Source organism: Microcaecilia unicolor, chromosome 1 (assembly GCF_901765095.1).
Source record: "Microcaecilia unicolor chromosome 1, aMicUni1.1, whole genome shotgun sequence".
NCBI classification, from domain to species: Eukaryota; Metazoa; Chordata; class Amphibia; order Gymnophiona; family Siphonopidae; genus Microcaecilia; species Microcaecilia unicolor.
Genome location: NC_044031.1, coordinates 374471392 through 374485672, shown reverse-complemented (window position 1 = coordinate 374485672; position 14281 = coordinate 374471392). Strand labels below are relative to the sequence as shown.

Sequence of the window (14281 nt, the reverse complement as noted above, 5' to 3'; positions counted from 1 at the left end):
ACGGACTGTGGGTGGTGATAATTTATCCATTTAGTGGTGAAATTCTCTTAATGAACAGGTATCTTATATCTATGCATGAATACTAGGATTAACTTGAAATGGATAAGAAATCTAAAGCTAGGCATGGATTTTCAGCAGTGGTTATCACACATTTACTGTTGCTTAAAATGCACATAGTTTGGATTTGTTATCCATTTTAAAGTTATGTAGTTGAGCCTCACCACTGCATATTTACCTTAACATGTCTAGACAGTGTTCCCTTTTGTGACCATGAACCCTTCCGAGACTTCCAGCTCACGTCTTCCTGGTTCATTGACTGCTTTTTTGAAAATTATGCTTACAGTTATTGCACAACAAAATAGCAGAATGCCCTATCAGAATACATTGCTTTTGTTTCTGCCACTGGACAGCTAGTGTGAAGCATTAGCTTATCTGAGGCAGAGCAAATAGGAAGCAAGCACATGATGCCATAAGCTGGGATCATTTTGGTGATGTTGACTTTTTGGCTGGACAGCTCTTTGACAATCAGGCACTGCTGCTTGTGCTTCTGCAAATAAGAGAAATTAGCAGGGATTCAGACTGCTGGGAACAGAATGAAGTGCCTGTTTTAATGCAAATGCACAACAGAGAGCAGGCTGGCTTCTTGCATAAAACATGAGATTGTTTGCCTCTCTCTCTGTTCAAGAGTTTCTGTGACAAAGATTTGACCTGGCCACATATATACATTATCAAGGTGTAAGCCATGTTGAATACATTTATTAAACCAGGGCTTCCCAAGCCTCTCCTATCCTTCATATGCATGAGCTAAATTTTCTTACATTGGGGTTCTGGTGTGTTCATATTTGTTTCATGCATATTCATTATAAATATCCTGAAAACCTGACTGGCTATGGAGTCCCCAGGAGAGGTCTGGGAGCCCTGTGTTACAGTAAGTCATGCAAAAAATGGATTTATATTTATAATATGTTTTAAGTCATAAATTTGTTTTCTTTTGAAAGATCATAACTGATACAATATGAAGACTCAACAGATCTGTACACCTGTAGGCTTAAAAAGTCACCAGTGTTTAAATCACCAAGAGTCATCATTGTCCTCAAATCTTTGCAAAATATGCTGACACCTGTGGAGGGGCATTTTTGATATGACATCTAAATCCAAATTTGGACATTTTTTTTTTGTTTGTTACATTTGTACCCCGCACTTTCCCACTCATGGCAGGCTTTATGCGGCGGGCAATGGAGGGTTATGTGACTTGCCCAGAGTCACAAGGAGCTGCTTGTGCCGGGAATTGAACTCAGTTCCCCAGGACCAAAGTCCACCACCCTAACCACTAGGCCACTCCAGAAAACATCCAAAAATCCAGTAGTGAACTTAGCCATTTTGAACCAGGAAAACATCCAAATTTTTGTTTCGAAAATGGCCATCTGCTAGATGTTTTTCTGCTGAGTGCATCTATATTTTTGGACCATTTAAAAAAAAAAAAAAAAAAGGTCCAAGTGAAAAATGCACAAAATCAAGCCATTGACTTGTAGGAGGAGCCAGCATTCTTAGTAGACTGGCCACACAGACATCCCAGCAGAGCAGTGGGGCACCCTTGGGTGCACTGCAGTGGACTTCACCTAAATGTTCCCAGGTACACATCTCACTGTTGCTCCCTTGTATTGCATAGTGAGCCCTCCAAACCACACCAAAAACCTACTGTACCTAACTGTACATCACTACAATAGCCCTTATGGTTGCAGGTGTCAACTCTATGTAGGTACTGTAGGATTTTGGTGGGTTTTGGAGGGTTCACACTTTCCACTAGAAGTGTAACAATTAGAGTGGGTTATGGGCCTGGGTCCCCTTCTCTACAGGCCACTGCACCAACTACTAGGCTACTCCAGAACCTGCTTACTACTGTAATAGACCTGGCCATAACATCTGAAGCTTTTATAGAGGTTGGTATGTACTGTTTGTTTCACAGCTTTGGGGGGTGGGGGGTGGTGAGAGGGGGTTAGTGACCACTGGAAGAGTAAGAAGGTTTATACCTTAATCCCTTCAGTGGTCATTTGGTCATTTAGGGTACCTTTTGGTCACTTAGTTGTGATTGAAACAGGTCTAACTAAAAATGTCTTAATTTTGGCCCTAGACATTTTCATTTTGTTCCATTATTTATTTATTTATTGCATTTGTTTCACACATTTTCCCACCTCTTTGCAGGCTCAATGTGGCTTACAATACATCATGAGTGGTGGAAATACATAAGAAAATAGACATTTAGTATTACAGAAAGATCTTGATAGTGATAAAAACATGATAATAGTGTAATAGTGTAGATATTGTAAGACAATTCTGGATATATGTGTGGGGTTCACATTTGTTGATCTTTGTGGTATGACTTGTTAAAAAGATGTGTCTTCAGTAGTTTGCGGAAGTTAGTTATTTCATAGATCGTTTTTAAGTTGCGTGGCAGCGCGTTCCAGAATTGTGTGCTCAAGTAGGAAAAAGTTGACACATGCATTAGTTTGTATTTTAGACCTTTGCAGTTGGGGAAGTGAAGATTAAGGAATGTGCGGGATGATTTTTTAGCATTCCTGGGTGGCAAGTCTGTCAGGTCTGACATGTAGGCCGGGGCCCTCTCCGTGAATGACTTTGTGAACCAGGTTACATATTTTGAACGTGATGCGTTCTTTGAGTGGGAGCCAGTGTAGGTTTTCTCGTAGGGGTTTGGCACTTTCATATTTTGTCTTACTGAATATGAGTCTAGCTGCAGTGTTCTGAGCTGTCTGAAGTTTCTTGATTATTTGCTCTTTGCAGCCAGCGTAGAGTGCATTGCAGTAGTCTAGATGACTGAGTACCATTGATTGTAACAGGTTGCGAAAGACGGTCCTTGGGAAGAAAGGTCTTACTCTTTTTAATTTCCACATTGAGTGGAACATCTTCTTGGTTGTGTTTTTCACGTGGTTCTCAAGTGTTAGGTGCCAATCAATGGTAACTCCAAGAATTTGTAGGGAGTCCGAAATTGGAAGACTCAGTTTTGGTGTGTTAATGGTGGTGAATTTGCTCGTGTTATCTTGCGAGGTGAGTATTAGGCATTGGGTTTTTTCTGCATTGAGTTTCAACTGAAATGCATCCGCCCATGTATGCATGATATGTATGCTTTGGTTAATGTCATTGGAGATTTCCTTTAAATCTTGTTTAAATGGGATATACATCGTTACGTCGTCTGCATATATGTATGGGTTGAGGTTTTGATTTGATAGTAGTTTGGCTAAGGGTATCATCATTAAGTTGAATAAGGTCGGTGAGAGGGGGGAATCCCTGTGGAACTCCACATTTAGGTATCCATGTGGCTGATGTAGTCGAATTAGATGTCACTTGGTATGGTCTTGTGGTTAGGAACCCCTTGAACCAATTGAGAACATTGCCTCCCATTCCGAAGTACTCGAGGATATGTAGTAATATTCCATGATCAACCATGTCGAAGGCGCTAGACATATCAAATTGTAGAAGTAGTATGTTCTTGCCAGTTGCAATCATTTGTTTGAAGTTATTCATGAGAGTAACTAGTACTGTTTCCGTACTGTGGTTAGACCGGAATCCTGTCTGGGAGTTGTGTAGTATTGAGAATTTGTTTGAATAGTTTGTGAGTTGTTTGGTCACCATCCCTTCCGTTAGTTTGGTTATTAAGGGAATGGATGCTACTGGCCTGTAGTTGGTTAGTTCACTAGTACTTTTCTTTGCATCTTTGGGTATGGGGGTGAGTAGAATGTTTCCTTTCTCCTTCGGGAAGAGTCCATTTTGTAACATATAGTTCACGTGATTCGTTAGGTCTGTTATAAATTGTTGAGGGGCAGTTGTCATAAGGTTGTTTGGGCATATGTCTAGTTTGCAGTGAGATTTGGCGAATCTTTTGAGTGTTTGGGAGATGAGATCCTCCGACAATATCTCGAAGTTGGTCCAGGTTCTGTCTGCAGGGTATACACCTGGTTCTGGATCTAGACAGTCAAGGAGTACAGCGTAATCGATGGTACTAACAGGTATTTTAAGTCGCAATTGTACGATTTTCTCATTGAAGTATCTCGCGAGGTTGTCTGCTCCTGGTGTATCTTTGCTGTTGGTTGTGATTGGTGTGATATCTAGTAGTTTATTCACAAGTTGGAAGAGTTTATGTGTGTCCTTGTAGTTTGATCCAATTTCAGTTTTGTAATATAATCTTTTAGTTTGTCTTATGGTATATTTATATTTTCTTTGAAGTTGTTTCCAGGAGTTAAGTGTGGGGTCATCCTTCTTTTTATTCCATGCACATTCTAACCTTCTAACTTGTGTTTTAAGTTTTTTCAGTTCTTCATTGAACCATGGTATTGAGTTCTTTCTGTGTGATGTTCTGGTTTTAGTTGGAGCAATGTCTAATATTGATCTGCATCTATCGTCCCATTCTAGGAGGAATTGGTTTGTATCTGCCTTTATTGTCCATCCGTTGTGGTAAATCTGTTGCCAGAATATTACCGGGTCTATTTTTCCTCTCGTGGTGTAGGTTTTTTGTTCTTGTTTGTTAATTGTGTCTTTCGTTCGCCATTGGAGGGAGATGTATGCTTTGTAGTGGTCTGACCATGGTGCAGGTGTCCATTTTGTGTCTGTTAGTATAAGGTTTGAGTCTGGGTTGAATTTGTGTGTAATAATGTCTAGTGTGTGTCCTTTAATGTGAGTTGGTTGTGTATTTGGTCCGTGAAGATCCCATAGTTGTAGGAACTCTTTGCATTCTTGGGTGCTTGTTGAGGTAAGATCTTCAAGGTGCAGGTTGATATCTCCTATTATGATGAGGTTTAAGGTAGAGACACAAGTGTTCAAGATAAAGTCCATAAAGTGAGTTTGGGAATCTTGCCAGTTGCCTGGCAGTCTGTAGAGTATGACTGCGTTAAGGTGTTCCTGTAAATTTGGGTGGTTGATTCTTACCGAGGTGATTTCAAGTTGTAGAATGGATTCAGCTGTGACTGTGATGGTGAACTCGGATTTGTAAATTATGGCTATTCCTCCTCCTCTTTTTCCGTTTCTTGTCCAGTGGGTGATTTTGTATCCTGGTGGGCATAAATCCAAGACTATGGGGTCTTTGAAATCGTGGATCCAGGTTTCAGTGATGAATAGGAGGTCAAGATTGTCTGTAGTGATCCAGTCTGTTATAATCTCTGTTTTATTTACTACTGATCTGGTGTTTACATACCCCATTTGGATTGAATGGTAAGGTTCAGATTGGGATATAGATGTGTTAATTTTTATTAGTTGCCTGTTTTCTTGACTGTGGGGAATGGGGTACAGGGGGGAGGTAGGAGGGGGAAGACCGCAATACTGTTTGTGGGTTCATACATAAGTTTTGTTTTGTTGTTGTCAACCACTGGTTTATTCTTTAATAAAATTGTTTCAGCATAAATCTTTATGTTCTTTTTCATAAAATCCTCAATCTAAAATAAGATTCAAAAAAACTTTTGAGAACATCTTATGTTCAAATTTCAGCGATATAGTATGCAAAACTCCATCTGTCTGTCGGGGTAGTGGTACAATTAAGTTTGCTATTTATCCAACTTTTGCTAGTTTGTAGTCCTGTGTTAAAACCATACTTAATTCCAAATAGTATTCCCTCATGCTGTTGTTTTGTTGAGCATTTAGGTTCACAAATATAGCAATGTTCAGTCATGCCATGTTGTGTAGATTACGTGGTATTTCTAGCATTTATATAACTTGCTTGACTGTTTTTTGCACCATGGAATTTGTCTATAGTTATTTATTGTTGTTCTATGCAAACCCCCTCCCTCATGTTTTGTGTTCAAATGGCTATATACGCATTTGTTGAAGCTAAAGGTTGGTGATTATTTGTTCTTTTAATTTTATATTTTTTGTATCCTGTCTTGATGGTTTCCTGAATGCGCAGGCTATAAGTCTGGCAAATAAATAAACAAACACCAAGGTAGTTAAAAAAATGAATAAGAGAATAATACTAATTTGGGAAGGTAAAAAGAGAGCATGTGCTGGTGGCTAATGAAATTTACACTTAAGCACCAATTCTTGTGAAAACCAAACAGAATTCCTTGCTTTGCTTGGTTATAGTATGAGCATAGCCTGGGAGGCCTTTAGCTTTGTCTATGCGGGTACTGAAATTGCAGCAGAGTTGAATCACAGCTGCAGAATGTCTTGTTATTGACTTAAGCTACTGTATATCTAAATCTAGTAAATGGTGGGCGATTTCCAACACTGATAGTGAAATGCATAAATAACATTACTATTATTATTGCTATTATCATGATTTGTATAGTGCTATCTTAATAGTACAATTTGAGTACATAAACCGATTTATGGCTTAAATTGCCTATAAGTAAGTCCTTCTGATATGCCTACCTCAAATCCAGTGAATTCTGAATTCTAGATTCGGCCCCGGATAGTGCCCTGAATACATTATTCGTATTTGGCCAGATAGTGAGTTAATAATCCAGGACCCTACTGTGCTTAATCTTACCGAAATAAACACTTGATCTCTGATTTCATGTTGCTTCTTTTATTATTTATGTTAAAGCTCAATAGCCAATATTTATTTATTTATTTATTTTATTTGTTACATTTGTGTCCCACATTTTCCCACCTATTTGCAGGTTCAATGTGGCTTACATAGTACATATTCATATTCGGTGTTTGTATTCAGCCGAATAATATTTTTCATTATTATTCATATTCAGCCAAATAGTAAAATATGCTACTTGGTACTACTGTAGTATATAGGTCTTAGGGGGATTCCCTCTTGAATGGCTGACATAGTGAGTCTGCTATCACTAAATGGGTGTCGAATTCTGTTGCTTGAAGTCACAACTTCTCACATCCTTGGGTTCTCTCCAAGTGACTGACTAGTCCATTTTGTTCACCAAATTTAGGTTCTTGCTGAAAGTAACCAGCTACGGAAGGAAGCTGATGACCTTGGACCACGAGCTGAACTGGATCACTGGAAGAAACGACTGTCCAAATTCAACTATTTGCTGGAGCAGCTGAAGAGCTCAGATGTGAAAGCTGTTCTGGGAGTGCTGACAACTGCTAAATCCAGATTTTTGAAGGTTCTTGCCAGTTTCTACATTTTTGTCCTATTTCTCTCCCCTTATTTCCCCTCCAGTTCAAGATCTCCAACCTTTGTCATTTCCACAAGACATTCTACTAGGATTTGTTCTGTATACTCCATCCCATGTTTTCCCATATTTTTGTGAATTATGTTTCTGTAGAGGCTAAAGAGCTCAGCTCTACCCTATGGATGTCAGCAAAGTGTAGCTCCCTGAAGATATACTTTCAAGGTTCCTCTTTAGCTGACCACTGAACTCTCCTTTTCTCTTAGGCTAAAGACATTGTTTCAGAAGCATTTGTTACCTTGAGCAGTTAGTAGATTCAGGATTTGATTTTGATCTCTTGAAAGGCAAGTTATCTGCCCCCTACCAAGCCCTTACTTGCTGATTTTATTTAATTCTTTAGAACAGTGATTATTAATCTTTTTGTGGCCATGACCCAAGATTGTTTCCAAATAAATCTGTGTATCCCCTGGAGGTGCAGAATAATGAGACACCTATAGTGAGCCCACCAAGGGCATGACCCCAAATTCGGGTTTTGTGACCTCATTTGGGGCCGTGACCCACAGTTTGGGAAGCTGAGTGCTAGAATATATTCATTTTTAACATTTGAGACAGCTTCACCTTAACATCTTTATCATTATGATTCCAACAAAACTGGGATGCGGTAGTGGTGACCTTGATGAGAACTGTGGAGGTGGAAATTATTTGGTTTCCAAAATGAATTTTGCCACTTGTTGGCAAATGTTTTTGTGCATGGAAAATTTACAGATGTCAAATTAATTCAAATTGAATTATTTGTATTATAATGGGTGTGAAACCTTTGAACGTTAGAAATGTAAGATGTAAGATGCTTGCTATTTATTCCAAAGCAATTTAAAATAGCAGAACTTATTTTAAGGCAAAGAAAAATAGAATCAAGAATGAGTTGTTGATTTTTGTATAAGCATCTATAATGGTATGGTATTAAAATTGCTTATCTATTTTCTTTGTTTTCAAAACCCAAGACTTGGCGACAGTTGGACACTCGAATCACTGATGCTGCAAATGAAGCCAAAGACAATGTAAAATACTTGTATACCCTTGAGAAATATTGTGATCCACTATACAACAGTGACCCTGTGAGTAGACATGTTCTCTGATAAAACTGAAGGGTAGCTGTTACAATGCAGAGAATAGAAATATTTATGGTTTACTTTAATTGATATACCACCTTTCCTTTAATGATGATTTTGGAAGCTTATTTAGCACAGAGTTTCATTAGCTGGAGTGTCTTGAATAAAAGTGAATTTTCCCATGTTGGTCCAACAAAAGACACTTCTCTTACCTCACAGGAAATTCCTTCACTGAAGGACAGTCATCTTGTTTTCTGTATCATGTGCTTCCATAGGCTCCTGTAATACAGCTCATATATGACTTAATTTTAATTAAGCTACCATAATTCAGGTAAAATATAACTATCATCCGTGGAAGGCTAATGTTTTAAATATCTTAGTACTGTACTATGGCAAGCTCCCAGAAACATGTTTATGTTTATTAGTAATTCATGCAGTACTGCCATTTCTGTGTACCATGTCAAAGCAGTTTACATATTTAAAACAAGGAAAAAGAAAAGAACACTATAAAATAAATAGGACAGAACACTTTCTTTCATAAAATGCAGAGAGAGGGTAATACAGTTCTCTCCAGTCCCTTGGACAAACAGGCCTCCCGCATTGATTAAGTGTGGCTTGCACCAAAAGCGAAGTCAAAAAATAAGTCTTGGTTGGTTTGTTTTTTAAATCTAGGGAATTATAATTCAGAATGAATATATGGCGGAAGGGCGTTCCAGCACTTTGGGGTGAGAAAGAAAAAGGCTGATTTCCGGGCTGATTTTTAGTGAGCCATTTTGGGAGAAGGAAGGAGAAGACAATGAGCATCAAAAGAGTGTAGAGATCGATGTTTTTGTGTAATGGGATAGGATTTGTTGCACTGTCTCTAAATATTTTAATATTTACAGTATGGAGGTAATTTTATAGGAGTTGAGCATGTGGAACAGTTTTTTCACACTCTTGTAGTGTCTTATAAAATTGCCCTGGCATAAGTACGTAAGTACATAAGTATTGCCATACTAGGACAGACCAAAGATCCATCAAGGCCAGCATCCTGTTTCTAGCAGTGGCCAATCTAGGTCATAAATACCTGGCAAGATCCCAAAAAGTACAAAGCATTTTATGCTGCTTATCCCAGAAATAAGCAGTGGAGTTTTCCCAAGTCCATTTTAATAATGGTCAATGGACTTTTCCTTTAGGAAGCCATCTAAACCTTTTTAAAACCCCGTTAAGCTAACCGCCTTTACCACATTCTTTGGCAACGAATTCCAGAGTTTAGTTACACATTGAGTGAAGAAACATTTTCTCTGATTTGTTTTAAATTTACTACTTTGTAGCTTCATTGAATACCCCCTAGTCCTAGTATTTTTGGAAAGAGTAAACAAGCAATTCACGTCTACTCGTTCCACTCCACTCATTATTTTAAAGAGCTCTATCATATCACCCATCAGCCATCTTTTCTCCAAGCTGAAGAGCCCTAGCCACTTTAGTCTTTCCTCATAGGGAAGTCATCCTATCCCCTTTATCATTTTCGTCACCCTTCTCTGCACCTTTTCTAATTCCACTATACCTTTTTTGAGATACGGCGACCAGAATTGAATACAATATTCGAGGTGCGGTTGCACCATGGAGCGATACAAAGGTATTATAACATCCTCATTTTTGTTTTCCATTCCTTTCCTAATAATACCTAACATTGTATGTGCTTTCTTAGCTGCCTCAGCACACTGAGCAGAAGGTTTCAACATATCATCAATGATGATACTTGCATATTGCTTTCTTTATCTTTTGTGTTTGTTTTTACCCTGTATTCAATTTTGATTTGTCTTCTTGCTGTATTCTTTTTGGTGTCTTACTGTTTGTTGAAATAGTTGTGTACTATCCTATCAATATTATGAAGCTCTTTTCTATCTTTTTTTGATTTATTATAAACTGCTTTGCTATTTGCACTGAAAAGTGGTATATTAAATACTAATAAACAATAAACCATAAAAGCAGGCACAAGGAAAATATAGTACTTAATTTTATACACTATGGACTAGATTCAGTAAATGACGCTCAAAAGTTGGCACTCAATGCTGTTCTATAATGGGCACCCAAAGATGAGCGTCCATTATAGCATAGCATTGAATTCTCATTTTGGCACCTAAATTTGGGCACCAGGGACTTACACCAGTTGAAACCGTGTAATTCCTAGTGCCCAATTTGAGTGCGCATCCCTGGTATTCTATAACTGCACAAATTGTAGGAATGCCCCTGACCTTCACCTCCCATGGCCACACCCCTTTTGGATTGCAACGAATTCTTACAAAAGTTCTCCATACTACATGAATCACAATCGGGTTTTCGACCTGCACACAGCACAGAAACAGTATTACTTACCCTGGTATCCAAGTTCAAACAAGAAATCTCAATTGGCAACAAAATACTTCTTCTGCAGTTCGACCTATCCAGCGCATTTGACATGGTAGACCATGATATTCTCACAAAGTTACTGGACAAACTAGGAATTGGCGGAAACATCATCAAGTGGATAAGAAGTTTTATCACCACCAGAACCTACCAGGTCAAATCAACCTCACCAATATCGCCTACGTGGCCATCAAAATGCGGAGTCCCCCAAGGCTCACCCTTATCCCCTATCCTCTTCAACCTTATGATGATTCCTTTGGCCAAATCCATAGCCAAATCCGGCCTTAATCCCTTCATCTACGCTGATGACTTCACAATATTCATCCCTTTCCAATCCAACCTTACTGAAATCTCAGAGAAAATAATCACAGCCATGAACACCCTAACATCCTGGGCCAACGCTTTCAAGATGAAACTGAACAAAGAAAAAACTCAATGCCTAATCCTTTCATCAAAATACTCTACTCTGCTCCCAACTACCCTGATCACCCCCGACGTTACAATCCCAATATCTGACAATCTAAAAATCGTAGGAGTAACACTAGATAAACACCTAACACTAGAGACTCATGCAATAACCACGACAAAGAAGATGTTCAACATGATATGGGTGCTGAAAAGAGTAAAACCATTCCTCCCACAGAAGACTTTCCGCAACCTAGTACAATCCACAGTACTTACCCATGCTGACTACTGTAACAGCATCTTCATTGGTTGCAAAGCCCAAATCATGAAAAAACTCCAAACCGCCCAAAACACAGCAGCCAGACTCATTTTCGGCAAATCACGATTTGAAAGCGCAACACCACTTCATGAAAAACTCCATTGGCTCCCTATTAAGGAATGAATAAGCTTCAAAGCCCACACAATGATCCACAAGATCCTCAATGGTGAATCTCCAAGCTATATGTCCAACTTGATCGATCTTCCAGCCAGGAATGGATCTAAATCTTCTCGAACATATCTCAACCTTCATCTTCCCAACTGTAAAGGCCTTAAATACAAAACCTACTACGCATCCAACTTCCCTGTCATAGGCAGCCAACTGTGGAACGCCATACCTCGACACATTAGAAAAACCAAAGAACACCTTCCCTTCCGAAAGCTGCTGAAGACTTACCTCTTCAAACAAGGCTACCCAAACGCCCCAATGTAATTCTCGAACCTAATCCACATCACTAGTACTACCCACACTCCAATCCTTTCCCCACATCTCTTACTATCGTCCTACTCTATATAACCATGTTAATTCTGTGAAACTTTGTACCATACTTTGTATTATCTCTGTAATACTTTGTACCATACTTTGTAAGCCGCACTGAACCTGCTATCGAGTGGGAAAGAGCGGGGTATAAATGCTATAAAATAAAAAAATAAAAATTTTATAGAACAGCAAGTAACAAGATGTACATACAGATCCAAATTGGTGCCAGTTAGCGCCCACTTATAGGCACTAAACCCGGGATGCTATATAAGGTGCCTGAAAATCCACACAGAAACTGAAGGGTGTTCTATAACAATGTATGTCACTTAATTGGTTACCTAGTTAATCAGTGCTGCTAATTGGATGTTAACAAGCAATTATCAGCACTAATTGGAATTAATTGAGATTTACGTGCACAACTCGCTAAGTGTATTCTATAACATGGTGTGCCTAAATTCTAAGTCACATAGTTGAAAAGGAGGTGTGGCCATGGGTAGGATGTGGGCGTTCCTGAAGCCGCATGGATTTTTCAGGTGCCAAATACAGAATCTCTCTCTAATTGGCTTATTTGCCAGTGTAGTTGGGTGCACATCTTGGATCGGTGTCCAATTTTGGGCACCATATATAGAATCTGGGGTATACACATAGGATTTCCCAAGGGCAGACACTAGACGGAGTTTGGATGGGATCTGCAAACTTGCATGTATCTTATAACATATGTGCATATGGGCCAATTCTTACCAACACATATGCACACAAAGTTACACATATCCTAGAATTGGTGTAACTTTGTGTGGTTGTTTTTGGTTAGGTTATTTTATAAAACCACATAGGTGTATAGGTTGTCTTTATAAAATAGATGCAATATATGTGCCTGTCTGCCTTCACAGCCTTGGTGTCCTCAAATTACCCTCTTTATAAAGTTAGTCCACACTCCACAGTCTTGATAATATGGTGATGATCCAATAAAAACATAGATAGTATCATTCCTTTCCGTAACTTATTCTAGATATCTTATTTGCTTTGGATTTAGCGCAAACCTTTTCTTTGTAGTTCGAAGTGAATTAAAGTACATTTAAATACAGAAGGTATTTTCCTGTTCCCAGATGGTCTAGAATCGAATGGCTTTATTTACTAAGCATTGACCCATAAAAACAAAATGGGAGCAAGTCTTTAGTAACCAGGCTCCTAGGTTTGTACTTGAGACAATAAAGGACAAAGTGACTTGCCCAAGTTCCCAAGGAACATTAGTGTGAGAAGTAGGATCTAAACCTTTGCTTCCCTGGTCTCTGATATCCAGTTACTCCAACCACAAAAAAGTAAAGTAATGTCACATAGCCAAAAACATCAAAAATCTTAAATGTGAGATTCTAGGTAGCTAAATTAACAGATCTTTGCTTTGTACTATTTGTTATGTTTTACAGAGGGAGCAGTGTACTGATACAAACTCCAATTTTTAGGTTGCATACTTTAAAAATATTGAAAATGATAGAACAATAATTTTCCTGGTATCCCCTGTTAATTAGTCAATAATCAAAGCATGTTTCCTGTGGAATGCATTTTATTAAATGATTGTGGTGTCCATGTCTGTTCAGGTGTCCATGATGGATTCTATCCCAAGACTCATGAATGCCATTGGAATGATTCACAACATTTCTCGTTATTATAACACCTCTGAAAAGATATCTTCGCTGTTTGTGAAGGTTGGTGCATGCCAAATTTTAACAATATTTTTTTTCATTTTGTCTGATCTTTGGACTAGCTTAACCAAATAATTGTTGATGTTTTTGGAAGTAAATAAGAGAAATAATGCAGAATAACAGTTGCTAGAAAATGATGTTCATGAACTCTTTGGTTAAAAGCAAGTGGGGAAAGCATGCAGAGTGTGGCTTACAGATTTCTTTCCAACCAATGTGCGTGTGTGTATGTGCATGTTTGTGTTTGTTATGTTTGTGTTTGTTTTGCCTCCCCCCCCAAGGGGGGGAGGCATTTTGAATGAAGAGGATAGATTTTACAGTTTTATCACAGGATGCCATTGTGTCAAGACATGGAGGGGCATAATTGAACGAAAACGCCTATCTCCATGGGCGTTTATCTCCGAGAACGGGTCTGTGAAGGGATGGACCGAACCGTATTTTGGGAAAAAATAGACGCCCATGTTTTATTCAATAATGTGTGAGCTGGGCGTTTTTGTTTTTCAGCGATAATGGAAAATGAAAGCGCCCAGCTCAAAAACGAATAAATCCAAGATATTTATTCGTGGGAGGGGCCAGGATTCGTAGTGCACTGGTCCCCCTCACATGCCAGGACATCAACCGGGCACCCTAGGGGGCACTTTTACAAAACCAAAAAAACAGGTAAAAGAGCTCCCAGGTGCATAGCACCCTTCCCTTGTGTGTTGAGCCCCCCAAATCCCCCTCAAAACCCACTGCCCACAAGTCTACACCATTACTATAGCCCTAAGGGGTGAAGGGGGGCACCTACATGTGGGTACAGTG

At 38.9% G+C, this 14281-nt stretch overlaps 1 protein-coding gene across 1 annotated transcript in view; it reads left to right on the top strand.

Annotated features, from left to right (window-relative positions):
• The window catches only part of DNAH5 (dynein axonemal heavy chain 5), a 925453-nt gene that overhangs the window by 36682 nt on the left and 874490 nt on the right, over positions 1-14281 (top strand). The window contains 3 exon segments of the mRNA XM_030220396.1: positions 6900-7076; positions 8084-8197; positions 13379-13486. Coding sequence (XP_030076256.1) covers positions 6900-7076; positions 8084-8197; positions 13379-13486 — 399 coding nt within the window.